Genomic DNA, 12,998 nt, shown 5'->3' on the forward strand with positions numbered 1-12,998 from the left:
GTAACTCTGTTTCTCTGGGGAACACAGCGTCACATTTCCAACTAACTGCTAGATGTTTCTACTTGAATATATTGTCCTCACTTCTAATTCAACTTGCCTTTAATGGATTCCCACCACCTGAACCCTGTTTCCATGTGTGGTGAATTCTCCCCTGTTGACTGAAAAAAATGCATAACCTAAAAGTTGAGAATTATGTTTTATCTGGCAGACAAAACAGAGGACTTAAGCCCAGGACACAGTCTCAGATTGCTCTGAGAGACTGCTCCAAAGAGGTAAGGGAGGAGCCTCGATATATAGGAGTTTTCACAACAAAGACCAAGTAATCGGAATTTCAAAAGATTAGTGTTAATTAAAGAAAACCAGACATCTCAAGTTAATGAATTTAACACTTTTCTATGTATGGGAAGATGCAATAGTCTGGGCTTACTGAAATCATTTCTTTGATATGTACATCAGCTACCTTGAGCCAGTATCCTGTGTTTTCCCATCCTGACTCTCCTCAGGTCTCACCTTCCGGGGGTGGGGAGGGACCTGTAATTTGATGGCTGCAACATTCTTTGTTTACTGACATGGCAGCCAACATTTTTCACTCACACCCCCCAACCTTACAAGTCTAGCAGCTGAAACTGAAATGCCAAGTATTTACTCAACCAATCATGAGCACCAGCTGGGAGCTATTGGCTCAAAAAAGCAGGCACAGAAAGCTATGCTCCCTGGGTAACTGCAGGAATGAAGCAAGGTAAGTTCCTGGGGCAGTAGTGAGAGTGGTGATGGTGGCTGTGAAATGGTTAATGTGTGTGGAAGGCACAGAACAGGCAAGACTAAGAGAAAGTAACAGGGCTATTAAAGCCTATTTGCTAAAACAAATAATACTCACTATGTGTTATATCCCTACCATGTGACAAGATTGTATTACTTGCTTTATATAAATTGTTTTTAAACCTATCTTCAACACAGCAAAATCTGTGGATTAAGAAATAAGTCCTGAGGAAATTTGCCCAAGATGTCATAGTATTTAATGGTGGAAACCTATCTGGATATAAAGTCATTGGGCAGTAGTTGGAATAATGTATCCCTTACACAAATTAAGAAACTGCTGGAGTACCACTTCTCTTGTAGAGTTGAAAGATATCAATTAGCTAAGTCTTCCTTTTTAGTATGTAGTAAAGGTAATGATGGCTTACAAACTTAAATTATTTTATTGGCAATGAGAGAGAGGTGGGGATTGGATGTCACAGAGACATGGTGAGAACGGATCTGAGATTAAGATACAAGAAATCTAAATGGGTAGGAGTAAGCAAGCGGGGGGAGGGGGGGAAGTTACTTAGTATTGATCTAAGCTACATTTTATACAAACCAATTCAGACTTTTCTGAAGTATAAATTGAGCTATATCCTGATTCTGAGAATACATTAAGTAATAAACAATATAAAACAGACCTAGAGCTTCTCCCCTCCCCCGAAAAAAAATTCATAAACTAAGTATTGGCAGTGAAGCTGTGTCATCTCGCTTGCATTCTATAAAGTAAAATGAATTCATCTGCAAATATTTATTGATCACCTGTTTGTGCAAGGCACTTTTCTCAGCTGAAGATACAGAATAGGATGGAAGAGGGCCTTGCCCATATGTATAGACAAACAAGGAAAAGTATAAACTTCAGATAGAGTGATGCAGAGACTACTTTAGATTATGTGGACTGGGGAGATCCTCCTGAGGAGGTGACATGCAAGCTAAGATCTGATTAGCAAAAATCAGCTAGCCATGCAAATCCAATATAAGAGGGAGAAATTCTAGGCAGAGGGACTAGCTGTTGCAAAGGTGAGCACAGGCTGGGTTCTCCCTTGCCCCACCCTCAGGGGGTTAACATTGGAGGTGAAGGAGAGAGTGTAGGAGGTTGAATTGGGAGCGGCAGGGAGGGGCATAATTTATATTTGGTACTTCCATGATGAGAGATACCCGTATTTAATTGCATCTAGATTGGTTATGAACAGTGTGCCATAATCACATGAACAGATTTCAATGATATGTATCACCAAATGCAGCAGTGCCAGAATATACTATTCTTCAATTTTAAAGTTTTTCTTGCTTCATATTAATGCAAATGTATTTCTTTTTTTCTTAAGTTACATTGTTAGCTCTGAAGAGCACAACAGACACCTATTCCTTACAGTACCTAGTCTAGTGTAATACTATAGTAATGAAGCCTCAAATGATGAATCAAGCAGGACTAAGGAGATGGTTTGTGACATTCTAACTCCCATTCTATAGCTCATTCCAATTGGCATCATTCTCCAGGCCACTGGGGTCCCTCCTACCTTGATAATACTTCTGGTCACACAAGATCCAGAGCTTTTCCTATCAAAATGTTATCTTAACTTTTAAATTCCCAGGTCTCTAATTTTCCACAGTAACCTGCACTCTGGTACTTTAATCTGTGCTAATATTTCAATGGGATTGAAAAACATAAAAGCTCCTTTTCACAGTCAAGCCATTAGACCCTCTTTCTGTCTCAGGTCTCTTTCCTAAGCATCTTTCTACTTGCAGGCAGGCTCATTTAGCCTGCTTACCTCTCTTCTTGCCAGCAATCATGCATCTACTTTACTTCTAGGCCTGGCTTTGCGAATGTTATCTCTTAGATTCCTAGTGAAAAGGCCTGTGGCGATTTAAAAACTATAATTGTTTCTGGATGACTTTATCTTTCCTACATACTTTAGCCTGTCTCAGCAAACTCTCTCCAAACAGGGGATATGTTACAGGACAAGAGTTTGAGGGAGAACTAAATTAATACTGGCCATGGCCATGTTTGTATTCTTTTTCCTTGGTAGAAGGCAATGGGAATAGCTAGAGTGGCATTAGTTAACTCTAGGAAAGATTTGTAGGTCTAGGGAATAAATGTAAATGACTTACATGTGGATTCCATAATAGCCTCATGTAGACTGTATCTGTGACAACAAGTCATATTCTTCTAGATATCTGATTCCCCCCACACCAGCTCAAAGGTATATGGAAAGAATGTTATTAGGAGATCACTGATTTACTTGGTTGTGTCTGCCTTCAATAGATAAGACATACAAGCAATAAAAATGCATGTACATTCTCCTGGCTATTCTCTGTAAAGAGGTGCAAATAGGCCCAGTGCCAGGAAATGCTACCAGGCATTGTTTTGTCTTTTGAGTAATGCTTCCTACTACTTTTATCGTTTACGTGGGTATTCCAATCCAACAATATTAACAAATTTATGTTTTACAATCTTATTGACAAATTAAGAAACAATCCTGCAGTCAACGCCTATGACCTAATTTTTTGTATTTTCCTGTAAGTTAAAAAACATAGGTACCATCTTTGGTACTACTGATGGGGCCAATCTTAGAAATTGTTAAAATCTATAGTGCAAAACAGTTATCAATATATTCAATTACTAAAGACAAGCAGTGACATGAATAACAAGTGCTTTATATTATTGCAAAAAGTGGAATAGCTTTCTATTAATTGAGCAAAGGTGTTCTGTTTAAAAATAAAATTCACAGTTGAACACTGCTTATGTAGACTCAAAGTTACCCCTCAGTAGTGCCATCTGTAACAAATTCTTATCTGAAAAATACATACTAAACTACCGAGCTCATTCTGAAACAAATTTGGGATAAAACATACAAACTTGAGTTTAAAATAAATTAAGAGATTCCAATTATTAAGGTTTGAATATCTCTAAGACAAAATAGGGTTTAGAAAACCTAATACTTCTCTCCTTTTATAACATTTAGAGGTCTTAATTTGTTAGCTATTGTAGCATGCTTGTTTATTGGGTATTATGTAATATAGGCCACCACTAATAATTTTGGGGAGCTTTGTGTTCAGTTGATCATGGACATGAATTTTTTATTGTGAACTATCATGCAAGTTACTGCAAATCAAGTTTTTGGAACGAATAAAATAACTATAATACAAACATTATTTGTAATAAACGTTTGTATTATGTTTTTTGGGACTAGTAATTTAGAGGTATTTGTTTTTCACCTTTGCTGTCTAACAATTTCCAACACGAAGAAGGAGCCAGATCTTAAGTCTACATTCTACTTACCTAGTATGTGGACTCTTGAAGACGAATACCATTGCAGCACTGTGCTCAGAAAGTGTGGGAAAATGGAGCAAAAGCTCAATTCCATTTTTTCCTTGCTTTTAACAATCAGAATTTTCAGTTTGCACTTTTCTGGAGGGATGAACAATACATCCCTCTTATCTACAATGTGTTTGTGATTTGCTAAACAGTTTTTGTTGTGTTTTAAAATTCTTTTGTCTCCTGTTCTATTTAGGAAACAAATTAAGGAAGTTAAGCAGGAGCAAAGGTATAGGATCAGTAGGCAATCATTCCTAGATACAGATGTTAACTCCATGTAGAATGCTTGTTGTCTTCATTAGATCATAAGTTCCAATGAAAGTAGGGGACTGTGAACACACCAAGCCCTGCTGTTTCCCCAGCATATTGCACTTGGTAGAATTCAAATATCTGTTTAATGAATAAAGAACCCTTTCACATTATGAGAAAGCCATCTGCTGCCCTAAAATAACTGATATACTTAGGTAAATTATCTTGGATGTAATTAACTTTCAAGAAAAGCAGGGTATGACATAGTTGACATATAATGAACTAGAATTTGTTGTTTGTTGTCCTTGTTCGTCGGTAAATAGCATGATAATGGATAAGTCACTTGAGCTCTCTGGATCTCAGTGAATGAATTTATGAAATTAAGGGACTGGACTAGATGAAACCAGATAGAAAATTCTAAGTCATTTAAGTTTTAAATTGCTTCCCAATTCTGAAATCACTTAGTGAGATTAGGTCAAGACCACAAAACTTTCAGTTCGTAAATAACAGACAAGGAATGTTAGAAAATTTAAAATTTTTAATAAATGTGCTTTGTTCACAAAATGTGAAAAAATACAACAAACACAAACATACATTTTCAGGTAAGCCACCTCCCACCACTTGGCAACTACCATATAAACCACTTGATCTATTCATAATCCTGAAGAAACCAAGCAAATGATCATTTGTTTTTGAAACATCAAATTATTTTGGAGAATACTGTTGTGAATGTGACAGGAGGCCCCTTAACTTCTTCATATCCAAACAAAATCATTCTCAAGAGTACCCATACAGTATTAAAGGCTCTAATAACTTCTTGTGTCATTACATATATAATCTGGCACCAAGCCACATGACTGCTTATATTTTAACATTTATATGTTGAATTGGCTTTGGTGGAATACGTATTAGTTTAAATCCTGCGCCAACCTAATTTTGAAGATGAATTTACAGTAGTAACAAACGAGATTTATAAATCCAAACAAATTTATACTAAGTGAGAGTATAGGTTTTTATAAAGAGATTTTTCTTTAAAGTACTACTTAAAATACATCATGCACACTTTGGAGCATAAGCAGAATCAACATCTGTAAACAATCAGAAGAATTTATAGCACCAACATTTTAGCTGTAACACATGGGCTAACTCCAAGGTCATATATCAATACTTACACCAGCCTCTCAAAAGCACTGTTTTCATTTACTTTCAAAGCGCTTTTGTTTGGTATGTTGCTTTTCTTTGCCTTTAAGATAGCATTTAGCCAAATCACAGAAAACGGACCGTATGGTAAAGGAGGTACTAACAACACACATTTTTCTATGTTACCCTGAACACAGTGTTTTTTTTCTTCTTTTGGGCGAGTTACAAGACTTGACCTGTAGTTCTTAATTGGAAAGAAAGTCTAATTATTCCTTATTATTAAGTAATCTTATGCTATTGAAAGTAAACGAAAAACTTCAAGTTACTTCTGGCATATTTGAGCAACCAATATTTATTGCATTTACTCAACTGACTTTTAGGTTAATTACAGTCTTGTTACTTTCATTAATTTAGAATGTGAAATTTAATTTCAAATATTGGGTATACACACTCAACCATTTATATCTTAAAGGGTAAATTTTTTATTTCTAAGTAAAGTTTGACATTCAGAGTTAACTACAGCAATTCACAATAAGCACAAAAACACTTTTATCAGAGTAAAGAAGTTCAGTTTATGAATTTAGGATCAACTATTGAAAATGCAAATTTCCTTTAAAAACGCACACACACAACATTAACCATGAAATCTGAAACTGTGATATTTCAGTGCAAAAACCTCAGTATGAGGTAATTTTAATGTAATAACCACTTGAAAAAAAATCCACACAGTGGCACTCTTAAAAATGATAGTTTACATGACAATTGCTGGCTGACAAGACAATGTGGACTAAATGTTCTTAGCCATTTAAACTAATCTTGTCTTGTTGGACATATATTTCTCCTTAATCATTTGCTTCTGATTCAGAAACACAGAAAGGCATTTATCAATGTGGAAAGGGAAAATTCCCACAGCCAACTAATGGTTTATATATTCAAAGAAAAATTTCTGCTAGGATTTAGATAGAAATTAGAATACCGAAACGTCAAAACCATTTTATGAGATTACCAGCAGAGGGTTAATTTAAAATTTTTCTATATAATTCCAGACTTGTAGTGCAGCACCTCCTAATGGAAAGGTGAGGACCCTATTAAGGTTGGTCTAAGTAGAACATAAGCTCTCTTACAAGTGCAAACCCTTTCACATATGTGTTTCGGGTCAGTATTGAGTATTATATTGTTCCTTGCTTAAATAGAAAATTTTGTAAATGAAACCTAAATGTAAAAAAGTAAAAGTGAATTCTCACCGTTAAATATACTTTACACCAAGGCCCAAATCAACAAGAAAGATATGAAAACTCTATTTTGGCAATGGTGTTTACTGTACTATGCTAATCAAATTAGAATACACACTTTGGGGGAAATATCTCCCCAATGTCTGATGCTGCCAAATGAGCAAGCAAGAAAGAATAAGAATTATCAATTCCAAAAAGTTTGGGGAATGTTCAATCATCAGACAAAACAGAGCCAAAATGGCTTTCTATAACAGGTAACAATTTAGTTAGAAAAAAGAATAAGTGCATCACAAAACTACTAAACCAATCTATCTCTGTCACATTTAACTTGTGAGTCATCAAAGTGCAATCTACAGCTTTCTACATATCTTAGTTTCTCATTGCAATGGTTTAAAGTCAACACTGAAAAGATGAAAATAAGAAAAATACATAGCAAATTATGCTTCATTTTTCACAATAGCACTAAAGAGAAAAAGGTACCTTTCTATAATATCTTAGTGCTAAATGCTAAAATAACAGTGGTTTCTGCTATGACAGGAGTCACTCTGCATGAAACTTTAAGCTTTCTATATAAGAATAAATTTTAAAATCCAGAAGTAGAAAAAAATAGCAAACTCTGTAAACCTTTGCATTTCTTCTATGCAAAGCAGGTTTTAAGTACTGAGTTCATGTTAGTATTTCTGATTAGTGTAAGCAATTAAGTTTAGGAGTCTGGACTGAAAGGGCCTTTTGCTTTTATATTAACTTAAAAGTAATATGGGATCTTCTAGCTCATAGAAAGGAATAGAGCTGGATTGACTTTCTCCAGAATCTGAGTCGTATGGAGCATCAGGGAGCTCTGTGAAACCATATGCTAGCTGTTCATCTTCTATATCTGATCGAACGTAGCAGGAAGGGTTAGAATATTCCTCATCTTCTATACTGTTGAAATCTTGAGGAATATATAACATCCCTGGGTAGTTCCTACTAACCAAGTCACTTGTGGTTTTTAGGGAGGTTTTTCTAAATGCCATCAGATGCATATGTGAAAATTTTGAATACTTGAAACGTTTAAAGCCCAGGGACTCTATAGCAATCTTCCAGCTTTTCATCATCATAGCGTGACGGTTCTGATGGGAGGAATCAGGTGTGATGATAAGCAATAAACCATTTAACACTAACAGTTCATGGGCTTTCTTGCAGCAAATCCATCGCTGGTAAGGTGATGGAAAATAGGAAAGAAGGAGAGAGAAAACAACCACATGGAAAAGTTCTCCAGGAAGAGAATCAATAGGGTTTTTTAGCTGCTTCAAAAAGGCATCTATAGCATCCTGTGCAAGCTGGAGTGGTTGCTGAAGCTGCAAATTCAGGAAGTCACATTTATACACACTCTGCAGAAAGGGAAAAACAAGGCATGTTAAGAATTTTAAGATCACCTCCACCTAATTACATAAATTTTAAACCAAGCTATTTCATAGCATTTCTATATAATTCAAGCTTTAATTATGTACCTTTCCCTTATAAATATTCCACTTGCACAGACTTAATTCAACCAAAACTTTTACTCAGAAAAATCTCAGAGTAATTAAGCCCAAAGAATTTCTAGTCATTATTTAAAAAAAATATTTCTGAGTAACAATTAATTAAAAATTAGAAATAATGTTTAAGTATATATATTTTAAAAATAATAAGGGTTTATTTGAAATTTTATTTGGGTAAGAGCCTACAGGGATGATTTATTTCTAAACTTAGTCATATTTATATTCACTTAAACATTTATAGTTACCAAAAAACAGGTTTACATAAAAATAACTTTAAACAAGAAATACCATGAAATAAAGATGAATCAAAGAAGTCAAAGAGGATAATGAAAGCAGTTATAAATGTGTAAAAGCAAAATACCAGAACTGTTAAGGTCATGAAAAACCTCTTTTCAACCATTAACTTTAACCATCTCAAAAGTAATTTTAATAATATATTGATTCTATTAAAAAGCTAATCTCCGGCTTGAAACAAACTATGTATTAAATTAATTAACTGAGTCAAATGACCATGAGATACACTGCAAGTAAAGAAATAAACAGCACTGTATCATTTGCTGAATATTAAAACTCTATGGAGACCCTCCGCCTCTGCCCTGAAGGGTCTGGATGGGCGAGTTTGGCGCGATGGCTCGATCCTGGGCGGCGGCGGCGGCAGCGGCGGCGTCTGGAGGCGGCAGCGCGTCCTCCTCCCTGCCCCGGCACCGGCGGTGACCGGAGCGAGTGGCCGCGGCCCCCGATGAGACTGCTCGCGGGCTGGCTGTCTGAGCCCGGCGTCCGTGTGGCTGGCGCGGAGGATGTGGACCCTGCGGAGCCCGCTCACCCGCTCCCTGTACGTGAACATGACGAGCGGACCAGGGTGGGCTGGCGGCAGCCGAAGGCAGCAGGAAGAACCACCAGTGGTTTGTGTGCAACAGAGAGAAACTATGCGAATCACTCCAGGCTGTCTTTGTTCAGAGTTACCTTGATCAAGGAACACAGACCTAAACAACAACACTGAGAAATCGGGTTGGCTATTTATCCAATTATATCACTCTTTTGTGTCATCTGTTTTTAGCCAGTTTACGTCTAGAACATCTATCAATGGGTTGCTAGGAAGAGGCTCAATGTTTGTGTTTTCACCAGATCAGTTTCAGAGACTGCTTAAAATTAATCCACACTGGAAAACCCACAGATTTCTTGATTTAGTTGCTGGAGATGGAGAAGTCACAAAAATCATGAGCCCTCATTTTGAAGAAATTTATGCCACTGAGCTGTCTGAAACTATAATATGGCAGCTTCAGAAGAAGAAATACAGAGTGCTTGGTAAAAATGAATGGCAGAATACAGGGTTCCAGTATGATATCATCAGCTGCTTGAATTTGCTGGACCGCTGTGATCAGCCCCTGACTTTGTTAAAAGATATCAGAAGCGTCTTGGAGCCAACTAGAGGCAGGGTCATCCTTGGTCTGGTCTTACCTTTTCATCCTTATGTGGAAAACATAGATGGCAAGTGGGATAAACCATCAGAAATTTTGAAAATCAAGGGATAGAACTGGGAAGAACAAGTGAATAGTCTGCCTGAAGTTTTCAGAAAAGCTGGTTTTGTTATCGAAGCTTTCACCAGACTGCCATACCTGTGTGAAGGTGATATGTATAAAGACTACTACGTTCCGGATGACGCTGTCTTTGTTCTCAAACCAGTATAAACATGTGGAGGTTGAAGTCTTCAGAGTCCACCCCAAGAATGTATGCTCCGGAAGAGGGTCTGTGTTCTCAATTTTGTGAAGGGAGGACATTTGGGGGCTGCCATTCTAAATATCATGCAGGAATTTTAAAAGCCAAAATACTAATTATTTCTTTGTAGTGTGTAAAAAATGTTTTTGAAAAACAAAACCCCAATTCTTTGAGGATTTTTATTAACTCTTTACTCAGTAATGCAGGTCACACTCCGATTATGGGAGATATATGTATTTTTTTGAATTTTATTTATTTTTTATACAGCAGGTTCTTATTAGTTATCCATTTTATACATATTAGTGTATATATGTCAATCCCAATCTCCCAATTCATCACAGCACTCCCCGCCCCCGGCCACTTTCCCCCCTTGGTGTCCACATGTTTGTTCTCTACATCTGTGTCTCTATTTCTGCCCTGCAAACCGGTTCACCTGGAAGATTTTTTTTTTATACTTAATTGCAGTAGGGACTCATTCTCAGGCAAAGCAACAGTCATGACTTCACACGGAACCAATAAATATGGATTGTCTTTAATAAAATGAAGACTGGCAATAAAGTTGTCCATCCAGTTGCAAATACTGGTTATAGGATATAGCCACTGATACTCTTTTATGTTTAGAAATTCTATCATTATTCAAAAAATGTTTTTAATCATGCAAATAAACTTTTTTGGAGATGGAAAAAAAAAGCAAACTCTGTGGAAATAATCCAGAATAAGAAAGCAGTTTTAAAATTAGATAAAAATTAGTTACCCTTATATACAACAATAGTTAATTAATTATCAAAGATATGAGCTAATACCTTAGTCCCTCAATTCTGTTAGTGTGTAGACAAGCTGGTCACATAAGCATCTGGACTATCTATTAGGAAATGCGACACAAAGTTCTACTACGTGGAACTACGCGGAAAAAGATTTTCTTCTTCCTTTTGCTCCTTTTGGGGCAGGGGGATAGCTTTATTGAAGTATAACTGATGTACAACCTGAAGTATAACTGACACACAAACATTTAAAGTACACACTTTGGTAAGTTTTAACATTTATACACTCATGAAACCACTACTACAATCAAATTAATGAATAGATCCAACACCTGCCAAAGTTTTCCTGTGCCCCTTATATAATCCCTTCCTTGTACCCTCCCTGTTCTTCCCCTGCCACTAGGCAATCTTTGATGTGACTTCTATCTCTATAGATCAATGGGTATTTTCTAGAATTTTATGTAAGTGGAATAATACAGAATAATGTACTATTTTCATACAGCACAATTATTTTCAGATTAATCCATTTTTTTGCTTGTATTGATAGTTTATTCCTTTTTAATTGCTGAGGTAGGCTACTATATTAAGATATACCACACTTCGTTTATCCATATACCTTTCATAGATAACTTGGTTGTTTCCAGTTTTTGGCTATTACAACTAGACCTGCTATGAGCATTCCTGTTTGTCTTTGAATGAACATGTTTCATTTGTCTTGGGCAAATACTGAGGAAAGGGGTGGCTGGATCATACAGTTCGTGCATGTTTAACTTTTAAAGAAACTTCAAAACTATTTTCAAAAGCACTTATACTGAGTTTTACATTTCTACCAGGAGTTTATTGCAGTTCCAGTTCCTCCAAATCCTCATCAACACTTGGAATGGCCAGGCTTTTAAATTTTAATCATAGTCACAGGTGTGTAGTAGTATATTGAAGTTTTAATTTGGATTTTCCTAATGAGTAGTAATGTTTACCTAAGTATCTTCTTTGGTGAAGTGTTTGTTCAATTTTTTTGCATAGTGAAAAATGATTGGGTTGTTTTAAATGTTAAAAACCTATTTTCTTATTGAATTTTGAGAGTTCTTTATTCTTCATTCAAGTCCTTCATCTGATATATAACTTGAAAATATTTCTCTCAGATTATGGCTTGTCTTTTCATTCTTTTAACAATGTCTTCTTTTTTTATTGAAATATGGTTAATTTATAATATTAGTTTCAGGTATACAGTCCAGTGATTCAGTATTTTTAGAGATTATACTCCATTAAAAGTTATTATGAAATGGCTATATTCCAGAGTGCTGTACAATATATCCTTGTTGCTTATCCATTTTATACACAGTAGTTTGTATCTATTAATCACATACTCCTATCTTGCCCTTCTTCCCTTCCCTCTTCCCCACTGGTAACACTAGTTTGTTTTCTATATCTGTGAGTCTGTTTCTGTTTTACTATACATTCATTTGTTTTATCTTTTAGATTCCACATATAAGTGATATCATATAGTATTTATCTTTGTCTGACTTATTTTACTAAGCATAATATTCTCTAGTTCCAACCATGTTTTTGCAAATGGCAGAAATTTCTTTCTTTTTTATGGCAGAGTAAGGTTCCATTGTGTGTGTATGTATGTGTATATACCTGTGTGTATGTATATATATGTGTATGTATTTTCTTTATCCATCCGTTGATGACACTTAGGTTGCTTTCTTATCTCAGCTATTGTAAATAACGCTGCTATGAAAACAAGGGTGCATTTATCTTTTTGAATTACTGTTTTCATTTTCTTCTAATATATACCCAGGAGTAAAACTGCTGGATCATTATGGTTATCTATTTTTAGTCTATTGAAGAACCTCTATATTATTTTCCTTAGTAGCTGCACCAATTTACATTCCCACCAACAGTGTACAAGGGTTCCCTTTTCTCCACATCCTCTCCAACATTTGTTATTTGCAGACTTTGAGGACAGCCATTCTGAGGTATAAGGTGATATCTCATTGTTGTTTTGATTTGCATTTCTCTAAATTAGCAGTGTTGAGCATCTTTTCATGTTCCTATTAGCCATCTGTATGTCTTCTTTGGAAAAATGTCTATTCATGTGTTCAGCCCATTTTTCGACTGGGTTGTTTGTTCTGTTGATATTGAATTGTATGAGTTGTTTATATATTTTGATATTAACCCCTTGTCAGTCATATCATTTGCAAATATCTCCTCCCATTCTGTGGGTTGTCTTTTTGTATTGTCAATGGTTTCCTTAGCTGTGCAA

General features: G+C 35.8%; 1 protein-coding gene and 1 pseudogene across 2 annotated transcripts in view; one reads left to right on the top strand and one right to left on the bottom strand.

Annotated features, from left to right (window-relative positions):
* Positions 1–6,663: 6,663 nt before the first annotated feature.
* Positions 6,664–12,998, bottom strand: part of SAMTOR (S-adenosylmethionine sensor upstream of mTORC1) — an 87,867-nt gene continuing 81,532 nt past the window's right edge. The window contains exon 5 of the mRNA XM_079932107.1: positions 6,664–8,105. Within this exon, the coding sequence (XP_079788233.1) occupies positions 7,476–8,105 (630 nt within the window). The 3' untranslated portion in view covers positions 6,664–7,475. The remainder of the gene's footprint in view (positions 8,106–12,998) is intronic.
* On the top strand, positions 8,995–10,029 carry LOC307191964 (protein-L-histidine N-pros-methyltransferase-like; annotated as a pseudogene). Its single transcript has one exon. The product of its transcript is annotated as a protein-L-histidine N-pros-methyltransferase-like (transcript).

This window comes from Stenella coeruleoalba (genome assembly GCF_951394435.1).
Source record: "Stenella coeruleoalba genome assembly, chromosome: 9".
NCBI classification, from domain to species: Eukaryota; Metazoa; Chordata; class Mammalia; order Artiodactyla; family Delphinidae; genus Stenella; species Stenella coeruleoalba.